This window comes from Mytilus edulis, chromosome 1 (assembly GCF_963676685.1).
Source record: "Mytilus edulis chromosome 1, xbMytEdul2.2, whole genome shotgun sequence".
In the NCBI taxonomy this organism is placed as follows: Eukaryota; Metazoa; Mollusca; class Bivalvia; order Mytilida; family Mytilidae; genus Mytilus; species Mytilus edulis.
The window spans coordinates 91,804,708-91,820,535 of record NC_092344.1 but is presented as its reverse complement, the minus strand read 5'-3'; the positions used below and the strand labels follow the sequence as shown (position 1 = coordinate 91,820,535).

The 15,828-nt window shown below is 33.0% G+C and overlaps 1 protein-coding gene across 1 annotated transcript; it reads right to left on the bottom strand.

Annotated features, from left to right (window-relative positions):
• Positions 1-6,941: 6,941 nt before the first annotated feature.
• Positions 6,942-12,437, bottom strand: LOC139494849 (uncharacterized). Its single transcript, XM_071283013.1, has 2 exons — positions 12,025-12,437; positions 6,942-9,053 (listed from the first exon to the last, which is right to left on the bottom strand). The coding sequence occupies exon 2, from the start codon at positions 9,026-9,028 to the stop codon at positions 6,989-6,991; it is 2,040 nt and encodes a 679-aa protein (XP_071139114.1). The 5' UTR covers positions 9,029-9,053; positions 12,025-12,437; the 3' UTR covers positions 6,942-6,988.
• Between the last annotated feature and the right edge of the window lie 3,391 nt (positions 12,438-15,828).

The following is a 15,828-nucleotide window of genomic DNA, read 5'->3' as shown; positions in this document are numbered from 1 at the left end:
AGCATAGAAATAATTAATGTTCCGTAAGTGCATAATAAGGATGGCTGTATAACTGAGGAAGAGTGACCATCCTTTTAGATTTTAATTTCCCAAATATTTTGTGCAGTATAAAATTTTTAAAAATTACCTGTTGGCTCAACATGTGTTGGAAATATCTTTGCATACATTTTTGTCACATGGTGATGGAAGTCACATGAAAACACAAATTTGTCTGAAAACCATATCCCAGAACTGGCCTATTGACTTTTTCTTAGTTTATATGTGTTAGTTTGGGATTAGGTCAATATAAGGGGAACTATTAGTGGTAGGCAATGTTAATTAGTATTCAGTTTTATAAGCATTTGCACATCTCATTTCAATGGAATAATTTTGGCCCTGGCCCCTAAGTCATGGTCTATTGACTGAAACTTTTGCTCAGTTTATATGTATTAGTTTGTGATTAGATCAGTTTTAGATGAACTGCTGATGTTAATCAATGATATTTTATTTTGCAAATTTATTGGCATTTGCAAGTATTGTTTCCATGGAAATTACATAGCCCCACCCCTCTTCATGGTTCATTGACTTTGAAACTTTTACATAAATGTTTTTGTCAAATGAAAACAAATCTACGGCTGCCATGAATTATTTCTTAAGTATTACTATATTAATTTCAACTTTTCCTTTATCAAAATTTCAAAAAATCGAGACATATCTCCGTGATAACAGTTTTTTCTTACTAAAGGGTGCCCGGTATGTTTAGTTTAAAGTCGTGAGTACTTGGCTATGTAGGGTGTATCAATATGGAGCATCATCATGTTTACACTGGTTCATTCTATCCAATGCATCAATTAGTGAAAGTTTCACTCGGAATGTTGAAAAACCTTAGCAACATCAAGACAAGGAATATGTAGATGGCTTGCTATAAGCCAAGTTATCCAAAATTCCCTTCATATTGGATAATTTTGTCCCTCCCCGAGAAGCAGTTCATATTCTCCAAGTTTGGAGTGTCCTGTATAGCAAGGTTTAAGAGGGAGGGTAGTAAAGCTCGAGATAGAGGTCGTGGATGGGGTAGAGGCGGTTTACGAGTGGTGCCCAATGTTCCCCTCAAGAAAGCAGTCGAGAGAAACACGAAATACACAGTTTCAGGTATTATCTTAATATACTGCTGTTTAACACTACTGATAATTTTTCATTCAATGGAAAGCAGTCTTAGTGAAGGATGTAAATCTTGAAATAGAATTACCATCTCAAAATCAATTATACTGCGAATATGAGATTTTATGTGTACACCTGGTTTCACGTAGAGTTTACAGGCTATATGTAGACTCTCCTTGATTGTGTTACAAAAAATAGGCACCCAGTTGGATGCGCGAAATGTATGTATTATCAGCCACGTCTGGCCCAAAGTGTGGAAGTTACATCGGATCCTCGCTCTCTGTTGGTTGAGGAACTATTGCAACAACTATTTAAGGGGTCTGTTTTTAGCCTGCTGCAAGGCATCCTTTGGTCCCAATCCTTTTTTCCAAGTGTCATTCAAAATGTCCCTCCCTCCATACCCATATCACATGAGCTATAGTTTGTTTCAAAATTGTTCTGCCCTGAACACGAATGAAATTTTATCACTGGATAATTGTCCCTACAAATACACCCACTTCCAAGTGGTATTCAAGATGTCCCACCCTTCATCCTAATCTACCCCTATTAGAGGACCAACTTATTGTTTAAAACTTGTGCTAGTCCTTTACATTAATTAAATATTTGCCACTGGACATCGGGCAAATACACCCTCATGCTAATATAATCAAAGTCTTTTAGTTCCAGGTTTAATCCTCTATTTTCTACATAACAAAATGGCTGTATCATGGCAGGATTATAACAGTTATCAATTCTATTGGTTGGTTTGAGCGTTTGATTTTGACATTCCTATTTGAATTTTGCTCGGAATTCGGAATTTTTGTTACTGAGGAACTAGCTCAGATGCTGCTTCTAGTGCTAGTGAAATGCGTTGCGAGTCATCATTTGCAAACCCCACCCTTCCATTCATCCCAACCGGATCATGGATTTGTGATATGAGGTTGGATGTTACAGCACGACATAAGAACAAAATAGAAAAATCAGTTGAAAAGGGCTTAACTTTCCAGATCGATACAATGCAGTAAAATCAATAGTGTGTAGACTTTTGAAGCTTGAAATTTCTATTGCCATGAATATGCAAATGAAAGATTCAAAAACTATACCAATACAGAACGATATGTTTTTGAAATTATAGTCAAACGTTTGGTTGACAAATTTTTATTCGTAATTGCAAAAAATGAACTTTAAATATTTGTTATAAGACGTTTTATTCGGGCTCACCTGATATTTTACTGTGATAAAGTCAGTATCAAAAACAAAAAGTCCTTTATTCTATATTTAATTGTCTTCTCATGTAGTAGCTCGAAGGCGTATGATTTTTTTTTTTGGAGGGAAAAATTATTGTGTTAAATGATCGGTGTATATATGGTCATTTCTAGCCCAGCTTTGAACAGTGGCGTAGCTTGCATGTATGCTCAGATGCTCAAGCATCCACATCATTTTGACAGGGAAAAATATGTAAATAAAGATATGTTCACAGCAGTTAAACTCGGAGGTATCCGTATGTAACAAGGGTTAGGATATGAGGATAACATCCAATTATTTCCGATGAAGTATGCCTGGTCTTTTATTAAGGATAATTTAGTGCATGTAATAAAACAAGATGGATAAATCGCAGAAAAGTGTTCTATTTTTTTTTAGTAAAAAGACTACGTCATCGGCTACGGCCAGTGCAGAGGATGATGCACAGATCCTCGGACATGTTTCATCTGAAATTGAGACTAGCGGAGCGATGGCTTCTACAACTGACTAACAACATAACTGACAACTAAACCACCATATCCTAATATCGTTTCCTGTGACATGAAAGCCGACGTGAAAAAAAAACTAATCTGTAATAGAGTGTGATCATTCTTAGGCTTATCAGTAAATTCAAGTTTCTATCTAGGTCCACATATTAATTTTATTTTCAATAAAAGAACAAAGTTCCTATGTCCCCTGCATCGAACATATTTTACGTAACCAAGGAACAAGGGCAATAACTAATAAGAAATAATGTTTTACCTTTTCCTTTTATTTTTAATGGAGAAATAAAAGCTTCAGAGAAAATAGAATGGAAGTTCCGTATAATTTATATTTCAAAAGTTCAAAGCTTATGACTTATTTTCGAAATAGTCATTGCTGATGATATAAAAATCTGGCAAGAATTGTACACATGAGAGTGCAAACAAGACCGGATGGACGGACACCAGGTATTTTGATGATGTCCCCTACGACGCGTTAATGGGGTCACTTCAGTTCTTATATTCCGAAGTGCCGCTGTGATAAGGCCGTTTTTTTTTAGAAATGCTAGGAAAGGGGATCACTTCAGTTCCTTTATACAGAAGTGCCGCTGTGATGGGGCCGTTTATGAGAGATGTCAAATATAAGATTGGTGGGAAACTTTTACATCAAATATATTATTAAATTATGAATTACATTCAATTTCGAGAATTTCGAGAAAACATTAAAATTTTGTTTGAAATATAATTATATGAATTGGTGATTATTTTGAAATTAAACAAAAATCTAACCAGTGTTGGATTCTAGGGGAGTACATGTGCTTACAGAAACAATGTCTGAAAAAATACAATTTTCGGCATAAAATAGTCCAATTTTTGTTTCTTTCTATAGCTAGTCACCACTTCAGTTTAATCATGGATATCTATAATATAGTCATTTTATAAAATTTACTGTTTGCAAAACTATGTATTATTCTTGATAATACTTTAGTAATGTGTCAAGTTGTCCCAGGCGACCAGGGACCAGGAAAAACAACTTTTAGAAACCTGTGTCCTTTTGTCAATGCCATGCGAAACCCCAAGTGTTGGACAGCACTTGATATAAGAATGTTCAAAAGACATTGAAGAAAACATTTAAATGCATTTAAATCTGCTATCAGTCAAAAGACTGCGGCTAAAAGAAAATAATTTGAAGACAGAAATGAGTCTAAATAAACAAATCCGATTACGTTTGTATAGACATACCATCTACATATATTATAAATAAAGGCAACAGTAGTATACCGCTGTTTAAAATTCATAAATCGATAGAGAAAAGACAAATTCGGGTTACAAACTAAAACTGAGTGAAACGTATCAAATATAAGAGAACTACGACAAAACAGAGACACAACACCGAAATGTAACACACACAGAAACGAACTATAATGTAACAATGGCCATTTTCCTGACTTGGTTTACAGGGCATTTTATGAAAAAAATGATGGGTTGAACCTGGCTTTGTGGCATGCCAAACTTCCTGCTTTAATGACAGTGTTAATTATAACATTAAAATGACAACATTACACGACAGGGATATCATAAATAAATGGGAGAAAATATCTCACTATACAAATCCTTGGTTTGATATTCCAAATTCATTTCGGAGTAATACCACAGGCCGCTTTTCACAGCGAATCTATATTAATCTCTTATATTTTACAATCCATACAAGTGTGGACACAGATGAGTGTGGATAGTATGTTTGGATGTTTGACAGTGTCTTATGACAAAAGGAGTTCTATATTTTTCCTATATGGTGTTATTAACTGTGCTTGCACGGTGACAACCGATCTGAGCATTAGGAGTGTTATTTATTTAATATTTTTTCAAGACAGGCATGGAGGAGACAGTAATTACATTCGTCACCAAATGATTATGATAGAATATGTTCTACATCTTTGACTTTGGAAACATTTTGTAGCTAGGAGAGCAACACGAAAAAGGTTCATTTTTTCATGTGTGTGTTTTTTTTTTTTTTTATCTAAATGATATCTAGATTTTACAATCCATATAATCTGACATTACAATAACATGAATAATATGATATGTTCTACAAGAAAACAATCGATGATTTTTTTCCATCTGAATGATCATAGAAATTGTTATACTCGATGCTATTTCATCGCGGACCACTGAGTTGTGCTTTACATTTGTGTTCTAAAAATGACATTTACGATTTAAACGTCAAAAAATCATTGGGTCTGTAACAGTAAATTTGGTCCGGTAGTAAAATTTGTCCGCCAGACTTTTTTTCCTAATTAATCAAGTACACGTCCATGATTTTACTAGGAATATAAGTCCTAGGACAAATGTTCCTAGGAAAATAAGTCCATAGCTATTAATATATGTCTGGCACTTGTTTTCCTAGGAAAAATTGTCCCAAGACTTATTTTTTCTAATAGTTTTATTATATCATAAAATATATTCAAAATAGAAGAAGAAAAAATGTTAGATAAGATTGGAAAATTTCCTTATTTTTTTCCAATTAAAATGAAGGACATTTCCTTTATAACCTATTTAAAACATGAATATTGAGTTTCCATTGCTTATAACATTTTCGTTTTATGATAAAAGACATGGACATTTTTACATAGGAATACTAATGACATGGACATGATTTCCTAGGAAAATTAGTCTTGGGACATAAAATTTATTTAAAAAGTTGATACACAACTTTTTAACAATATTAAAACATATTACATTTATATTCCTTTTAAAATTAAGGGCTTGGACATTTTAACCTAGAATTATTAATGACATGGACATGATTTCCTAGGAAAATTAGTCTGGAGACAAATTTTTTTAAACAGGTTGATACACAACTCTTTCGTTTTGTCTTTAACAATATTAAAACATATTACATTCATATTCACCTTTTAAAATTAAGGGCATGGATATTTTAACCTAAGACTATTAATGACATGGACATGATTCCCTAGGAAAATTAGTCTGGGGACATAAATTTTATCAAAAATATAACTATGCAACTCTTAAACATTACTAAAACATAACATTTAAATTTCCATGGTTTAAATGTAATTGAATTTATTATAGGATTTTATAGGACATGATTACCTAGGAAAATAAGTCTGGGGACATATATTACTAACATCGGACTAAATATACTGGTAAATTCTGTAACCATTTTATACTAGTAATATTTGTCCGCCCAGACATATTTTACCAGGACAAATTTATCACTTACACTGTAGAATGTGAAAACGTCAACGTTTGTAAAAGGTATCGAGTTATACATTTTACTTATGATTTTACTACAGTGGCGGATCCAGAACTTTTCCTAAAAGGGGGGGGGGGCGCTGACTGACCTAAGGGGGGCCCGCTCCAGTCATGCTTCAATGATTCCCTATATAATCAACCAAATTTATCCCACAAAAGGGGGGGGGCGGCCCCCCCCCAGGATCCGCCTATGTACGTTAGGTTTTCCGAGTTGTTTGTCTTCGTGTGGTGGTTTTCCCCATGGCGCGTTTCTGGACTTGTGAGTTTGAATATCCCTTTGGTATATTCCGACTCTCTAACAGACTATGCAGGATTACGAGTCGTTACATCAATAATATAAATGACTTACTGATCATGGTATTCATGTTGCCTCATATGCTGTGCTAGAGGTATTGTATGTTTTGATTTGTTCATAAATATATTGGTTTACGTGCAAGATTTATTTTTAAGATGACCAATTCATACATGTCTTTTTTAACTTTAGGCCAAACATCATGAAGATGCAGATTTGAAATACTAGTACTCCTGCGACGCCTCGACTCTTTATTTGTTGATTTTTAATATCTAGCCGACACTTTAGGTCATCTATTCATGCCGAAGTTAAAAGAAAAGTTGCTGGGAAATCTTTTTTGTCATTTTATCAAGAATTATGTAGTAAGATTTACTTGATACGACCAAACAAAAACAAAATAACAACTAATAAACAAATGCTCCAAAAAGGAACACTTAGTGGTATGTTTTCGTTTACACAAATCCCGCTTCTTTGCTTATCAAGATCATATCTGGTAAAAAAATAAAACACACAAAAACAACAAAAATACACCGTCTTCGAATATTTTTTTATATGAAAATAAGAATTGAACTTAAATTATTCAGTCTTGTGGATTTAAAAAGTTGTTACAATAACAGAAATTTCTCCTTATATGGTCAGATATACAAGCTGATTGGTCACCGTACATGTTAGTCCGACTCGGAACACCAAATAAACTCATATTTCCTTCACTGTCCACTTTCACAGTAGCTTCAAACAGTCCATCGCCAGGCGTTGTTTGAATTAAGATTAGATATCGTAATTCTTTCTCTTTTTCTGGTTCTTTAAAGTATTTCCATATAGAGAAGAATTCCACACCTCCAGTGTGCTTCAAATCAAGTGAAATTTCTTGAGCATCTGTAATCTCTTTAATGCTTAGAATGGCACATTTATCACCTTCAGGCTTCAAAAGAAGATTAATTTGATTCACAACGAACTTACTCAGTTTTTCAACTTTAGGAGTATTTACTGGGATCGGTTGAGGGCTATAGCAAGAACAATACTCTTCCGGTACACCTGCGTCAGAACAACTCCTGTCGTTTGGAATTTTTGTGAGCAAACTTATCCCCCTTGAATTCGAAGCTTCATTCGACGGAATATTGTTCTTCAGAATGTCCACAAGAGTTTTATAAATATCATAATGAGAAGTTAATTTTTTTGTGTTTTCTTTCAGATTATCATAAGTTTTCGGAAATTTTGGTTTAAGAGATTTAGGAGGAACCATTAACAACAAAGGCATTCGTTCCTCAATACGACCAACATATGTATTCCTGATCGCATCGATTCTCGAGCCGTGGTCGCTTATGAACAGCAGAAATGCATTTTCTAAATGTCCTTCGGTGTGTATCCATTTCATGAAATCCTTAAAGTCGTTGTCTCCCAGCTCTAGAAAATTTACATAGTTATGACTTAAACTGTTCAACCAAGACAAAGAAAATCTACGTTTTTTGTTATATTTCTGAATAAAATCTTTGTGAAACTGCACTGTTAACATGTGTTTCGGAGTATTTCCATAACAGAGTGAGGACTTTTTGCGAACATTTATTTTATTGGCTTCAAGACCAATAAAAGCGTCATCGAGAAGTGTTGATACTAAATCAGTTTTCTTTACTGCACGCCAGAATGGGCGCATATAGTGATTTGTGGGCTGTTTTTTGAAACCTTTCTTTCCCAAATTAAAGGTATGCATTTCAGGACTGTCTTCGCTAAAGTATGTTGCGTATGAAGTTTGTGAAAAATTGTTCCATAGAAACGGATAAGTATCAAACGGACCATTCACTGGTGGTAACTCTGATGAAAACGGTTCCTTTCCTGTTAAAATCGAGATTAAATTCGGAAATGTATTGTCTCCTGTTTTCATGTGCCCTTTAAATTCCAATGCATGAAGTTCTTCCTTAAGATATTTGTAAGTTAATGGAATTTTTCTAATGCCAGCCAAGCGTGACACAGCGTCAACACCAAACATGAAGACACTGTACTGATTCCCACTTTCTGGTAATATTTCCCTTTCATTGTGGAAAATACTAGCTTGAAGCAAAATTTTATCAAATACAAGCTTATTATTGTCGGTACATTTAACTTGGACGAAGTCTGATTTTATTGTTACTGGTCTAGTCAGTTCTTTTTCTGTTGCCAATCTAATGTAATCGTCGTCGAGGTGTGGACGGATGATTTCACTGTATTTACAAGACAATTTATCTAAATGTTGTTCTTTTATAGCCGATTTGTTGAACTGGAGTCTACCCATAGAATCTATGAAAACTATGGATGTGGTAGGATCACAGGCAAGTGGTTCTGGGTGCCAGTCAAACTGCAGAATTGATTTGTCCCAAGGATTGAGATCTGGAAGAATACATGCACTGTGGGTGTTAGTGTTCGTAAATGTATATCGTGGATCTACTGTTATTATTGAAAGAAAATAAATTCCACATACACCGGCCAACACATAAAACAGTGTTCTTCGTCTTCTTCGTTTTGGTCGTGTCAGTCCACATACTAGTGACTTCATTTCAGCACCGAAAAAGTGAAAGAATATTGCTACTGACTGTATTATTATGAATGGTATGTCCATAAACAGGAATCTTCTTGGGTTTGATGGCATTGCGGATAGACGATTCCATTACAAACTGAAAGAAAAATAAAAAGATGTATTGAAATATTTTATTTATTTGATAATATAATCTCTTGATTTACAAATTTATCAAATAAAAAATGTAAATATCCTTTCAGATAGATTCATCCTGGAAAATCCTGATGTAAATTCTTCACAGTATACGGTGAGAAAAACTTAAGACTTGCAGTATCCGCTCTCTGGAAGAACCTTCCGAATGAGTAAAAAAAAGAAAAAAAAGGCCTCCTACAGTATTGACAAGGATTGAAATGTCTGGTTTATCGTGTGCTTATTTCAAGTAAAAGTGACGTATTAAAGCCCTTTTTGCTTTCTTGCGATGTAGTTCGCGTTTAAACTGCAGTTGAATGTGCACTTTATTGGGGGAATTGCTGTATTTGTGTTTTTTAAATAATGTGCTAACTCTTGTATGTGCATGCTCCTTGTGTTATTTCACGTGTGTATGTTATCTATATACCACATTTATGTATGTCTTACATTGCCGTTTTTTGTTAATGTCTATATTTTATTTTCCACGTGTCTGCTCATTGTATATTTTTAATTCAAATGAAATCTTAGGCCTATTTACTTTTCTGAAACAGTGTTAAATAAATGCTTAAAAAAAGATGAACAAAAAGTATATAAAATCGTTAAAAAAAATGTTCTCAAAATGCTCGTTAAAATCCAAACGTCAAAGAGCTGGTATAATGAAAAGGTAGTAAATATTGCCGAACCTGGACAAAATAAGTACTATGCATGAGAGGGGTTTTTAATTCCCAAATGATTTCTGAAGTTTACAACAGCGAATAATAAAACATAACGTCAGTTTTTTTTATGTATCAAAGTATAGAACTACTGGGCTGGTGCACGACCAGCATTAAAGTTTATAAATGCAAAATTATTTTTTTAGAGATTAAAATGCAGGAATTAGGATCTACGTTCGACAAAGAACTCTATGGGGACACTTGAAAACAGCTTCTTGTTTGAAATAACTCGATGAACGTATTGCATGTACTAATGTGAGATGTTTAATTCACATTTAAAATGTTTAAATCGATCTGAAACCAAAGACGGTTGCCACCACATAGTTAAACACGTGATTCTATAAGAAAAATAAAATAGTTGGAGACTTCTTGTTAAAATTCTCACCATAAAATTGAATATATAAATATTCATGTATGCTATCGAATACGTTCTCCAAATTTGGTATTTCTTCCATAGATCGAGATTTAGGGTGACTGCATTCATTAAGATGTAGTTTTACATAGATACACGATGACTCTATTTACATATACAAGGTGGTGGTATTTTATATAATCTGTCGAGCCCAAGCTACTCTTATATAAAAAACAAACTCAAAAGTAACATTTATGTATTACAGACTTATCACTTTTTACCTGGCCAAAATGAAGGGGGTTCAAGTTCTTTTCTGTTAGTGGAAAAAGGGGGGTCACATTTAAAAAGTGGGGGATCATTTTATCTTGATTGAATCATTTGTGAACTTTTGAAGATTAAAGTTCACGTATATTTTGCATATCAAAGGTTAAGCGGTTTGCATATTAGATTTTGTCATGTTTAAAAGAGGGGGTCACATTTTATTAAAAACATGAAAATTGTATATGTTTGATTTCAAAATGACCAGCCCTCCCCTTCCCTAGTAAAAAAATATAAGACCCTTAGATGTAAGACCATTTCGGAGCCTCAGATATGAGACGTTTAATGAATACATATTCTTAATAAATAGTCTAGCTTTTCATTTGTTCTAAAAATAAGAGTAATTAGTTTTGATAATACAGGAAAAAGTTTCATTCTCTCATTTTCAGAAGATATTTTAGAATGAATCTTAAATTAATTTCGTCACAAGTTTTTTCTGTCATCTAATTGATAACTTATCACTGTTTTTTGTGTGGCAATATAGTCGTTGTACTATCTGGGCTTTTTCGGGATTTATTGCCAATATCTGAACTTTTTGCTGCTAAATGATAACACTTCTTTGTAAATATAGTAATAAGTTATCAGCATTACATAACATAACTACAAGGGTTGATAAACATTTAGTTGTTATCTCCAAAGGGTTTTAAACGTCGAGTTTTAACAACGAAAATATTTTATTTTATCATAAAGTATTTGCGATGAAAGATTTGCACATTTAAGATCACAGATTTTAATTCGTTTTACGTTCGATTTTTTTTTTCAAAAAGAAAATTGCTTACTGTTATTGAAGCAATCTAATTAAAAAGCAGATCTCTTAAATTATTGAACTTAAATTATTCAGTCTTGTGGATTTAAAAAGTTGTTACAATAACAGAAATTTCTCCTTATATGGTCAGATATATACAAGCTGATTGGTCACCGTACATGTTAGTCCGACTCGGAACACCAAATAAACTCATATTTCCTTCAACTGTCCACTTTCACAGTAGCTTCAAACAGTCCATCGCCAGGCGTTGTTTGAATTAAGATTACCAGTATAGTAATGGACTTCTGATTGGATATATACGAGTACTCGAGTTATTAAAGATAGATCTGGATCATAATCAGATGGATATCAAAATTGGTTATGAGATGCGACTGGGATGTAAAATGACCAACTCAACTTAAATATAGATCACTTTATGTCAGTCTTATCTAAGATTATGTTTTTCTTGCGACAAGTTAAGTTATCCTCAATCTTGATTCATAATGTGAATTGCAGATGCGATCCAGGATACAAGTACCCCCCCCCCCCTTTTTTCTCCCCCCAACCTAATCAAAATATAGTTCTCTGATTTCATTATCCTCAATCAATAACGAACACTCAGTTAGGATAGGTCCGCATTTTAATCAGATTGAAGTATCCCCATAAATGCTCCTGCTCCCAAAAATCTACATCGGACTGGGGTCAACTGTCTCGTAATCGATGACTTGCCACCATTACTATACTAATGTTTTATTTGTCCCGACACTAGTTTATAGAATAGAAAAGTTACAAGCTATTTTTACTGACTTACCTATTTAGATACAGGTTAATCTATTCCTGTAACGGAAGTACAGTATGTGTAACTGCTTGAATCGTCCCATTTACATTTATATTGATCATTCGCGTTTACTCATGTTCCATCAAATTATCAGATAGCACACAAATCTTACTTTGTGTTGATAAAAATATCCGATAAAGATATCAGTCGTGTGTGTTGAAATTCACTTTTTTAAGTCGACTACTTGAATTGGTGGATTGAAACATTGAATGTATTACATATGAACTTCGGACTTTCCTAAATGAATACATTGTGAACATATAAATACACATCAGTGAACTTTCATCTTCTATTATAGCCATGGGTTATAAATGACATTATACGTATGCATATTAAAAAAGGATTAATATTTTTTACCGGAAGTAAGAAAAAATAATCATTAATATGTATAAGTTTGATCTAATGTATATGTTGAGGGCTCGAGAAGTATCAATTACGCATACGAGCCTTGCTTATTATACATTTACAATTGCTATGTCGTTTGCTTTATAAAAATCATGGACTAGTCAACTATTAACGTACCAACGTTTGAAGCTTTTAAAACAAATCATGATTCGCAAATCATAATATACATTGCGATACTTCTGTTTCTATTATACGATATTTTAGAGATTTCATACTTTAAAAGAGGGGGCTTAAAATATGAAAATAAGGAAGAACTAAATAATCGTTGTGAGCACGTTCACATATCCCCCTACATAGTTACTTGACAAACAAAATATCACCAGATTCCTATTAACTAAACTTTCGAGATGGGAAGCCGTATAGAAAAGAAATTTCACGATAAAATAATTAAATTGTGTGATGACAATAAATCTTAAGGTCTAATAATTCAATATTTCCACGTGAAAATTTCCATTCTCAATTTTAAAGATGCTATTGGTAATGTAAATAAAGCAAAATTAAGTTCCAAAAAGACTGCTCTTCAAACATATTTCTTAAGGCAGTATGATGTTTTGAGTGTAGCAGGAATTGAAAAATTTATTATTGTACAGTAGATGAACTTTATTTGTTGATGAGAACTGCACATTCTAGAATTGGTCATGGAGGCATCCACAAAACATATAAGGAGTTAAAAAAAAAACTTTGCAAATATCAGCAGAGAAATTATCAGACTTTTTATTCAGATGTGTGAACAGTGTATTTTGAAAAAAGTCGCTCTGAAACCTTCAAATTAGTTGTTCACCCTATCACATCTACATCTACATACTTTAATTTGCGTTGTCAAGTAGACTTTGTTGACTATCAGTCATTTCCTGATGGAGAATATAAGTGGATCATGCACTACAAGGACCACTTAACCAAATTCAGTATATTGTGCCTTTTAAAGTAAAAAAAGAGCAGCTGAAGTGGCTTACCAAACGGAATCTGATGGACAGCATCATTGCTTATTATTTCAATGTTGCTAGACCATAATTGAACTTATGGTGTAATTCAAGATGCAATGCTTCCTTGTCTTGTGCAAACAAATAGGTTCTTTTATCTATTAGGCTTGACTTTTGTTTCCAATATATGGTATTATGTATGCAACTTTTTGTAATGATGTATGTTTGAAAATAAATGGTTGAAGGGTAACAATTTATTTTTGCATTTAACGACTATGTCCTTTGCACCAGAGGTCCGTATTTATGTGGCATCAAGCTGTTTAGCTAAATTAATTTGCACAAGGTGTCATGTTAACTGATGTTATTACTTTGCGTCCTTCGTTCATCTGTAAACTTCTAAAATTTCAAAATCACTACTAATAAACACTTGAAAATAAGAAAAGAAGAACAAACACAAAATACGACAAAATGCCCCAAAAAAATACAGACTAACAAGCAAAAGAGAGAAGAGTTTGTAAATAAGAAGAAACAAATATAACTTAAAGATAGTGAGTTTTACAAGTTATTATCTTTTTCTCCAAAAAAATTGTACAGATAATTACTTGTACAATTATATTTGTACAAGTAATAACCTGTATGATTCCATCATACATGTAATTACTTGTATAAAGTTTTTGTACAAGTAATAACCTGTACAAAATAATAAAATGTACACAAAATATACATCATTAAATATATTTGTTCAAAAATATTTATAAAAAAGTTTTTTTTTTTTAATCTGTGTAAAATCTATGGTTTAAATATCCTGTCATGTGATAAAAATAGTGACGGTAACAGTTTACGTACATCATAAAACAGACAAAATTAAAAGTTGTTTGATACGAATTTCAAATGGACATATGATTTAACATTTGCAATTGTTACAAAACCAATTCTTTGCCTTTGGAAGTTGTTTTAGTTTCGCACAAGATAAATTTTGCCACTCCAAACAGGAACTACACATTACACTGGCTTCCTTTGAATCTGCGTCATGTGCATATGTTACATATGTAGATAGGGTTCTTTTTCTTCACTTTAGATACGCTCTGAATAGCTTCCCATGCATCTTTTTGACAATACTTTTTCATTAAATCAATGTTTACAATTAAGTCCTAACAAGAGGCAGTTAAAAGTTCAGGTCTTGCTTCAACTTGCTCCTCGGTTATTAAAATGTTGATATTAACAACATTTTTTGCTAAATCGCTTCGAACAAACCAGTCTAATATAAGGAATCCGATTTCTTTGGAACTTTTCTTCTGAAATAGTACACAATTGCTTTTTCGGGTACGCTTTTTTGAAAGACCGATGACAGTTTGGGTCAAACCTTTTGGCCTTCCACGTTTCTTGATATTTGGTGGAAGTAATATATGCGAAACACACGATCCACACCAATTGAATTCCAGTAGGTGTTCTTCTTGTTGAGCGGTATCTTGCGAAACTAGTTTTCGTGAATTTTCGAATATATGAAAATTATCAGTATCATTTCTTTATTGTCTGTTACATTTACATCATCATTGATGTCTTCAATTTGCTCATTAACATGGACATCTGTTTGTTCGTGTTCATTGCCACTTGAACTTGTACTTTCCACAGAATCAGATTGATGCATTTGATGAATTTGATAGTTAAAAGTTTAAGTGTTTAATTATATGAGTAACAGTAACAACAATTTTTTAATATAAATTTGATATTTAATAATTAATCTTACATTTTAATTCAAGTGAGATATAATTTAATCAGAGCCGGCTTAATAGCAAATTTGCTATTTTGCCGGAGCCGGTCAAATAGCCACTGCCTAATGTTAAAGTCTCATATAAAACTGCTACAAAAGTCAACTGATAAAAATTTCTTGTAGTATACCCCAATTATCTACAAAGAATTTCATGATTTTTTTTGTGTGGGTTCAGAGTAGTTGCCATGACAAAAGGTTGCAGTAGAAATATATTATTAGGGTCATAATTCTGTATTCAAATGGGCATAACTTCTAGAAAAATATAGAATCATAATTTCCTGCCGATATGCACATCTACAAAATATGTCCATATTATCAACAGTTTCGTGAAATTCGGTTGTCTGGTTCCATAGGAATTGAGAAGACAAGAACAGGACTGGCGTGTCAACAACATTATACCGTATGAAATTTCCGTGGAGTAAAAATATATGTATATCAACAGATGAAATATTCACTGCCAAAAGTAAAATCTATGCATATGGAACAATGCGTCGTCCACAAAAAGTTCTCTTAAAAATGACAAATAAAATAAGTTACAAGCATCTTTATCTTTAGTTTATAGTAAGCATGGACAGATGTCAAAATGTTCTAAACATGTGAAGAAATAAAACAAAATATTTCACGGTTTTAAGATTTTTATGGCATAGATGCAATTCGGTACTCATAAATGACATAAATATG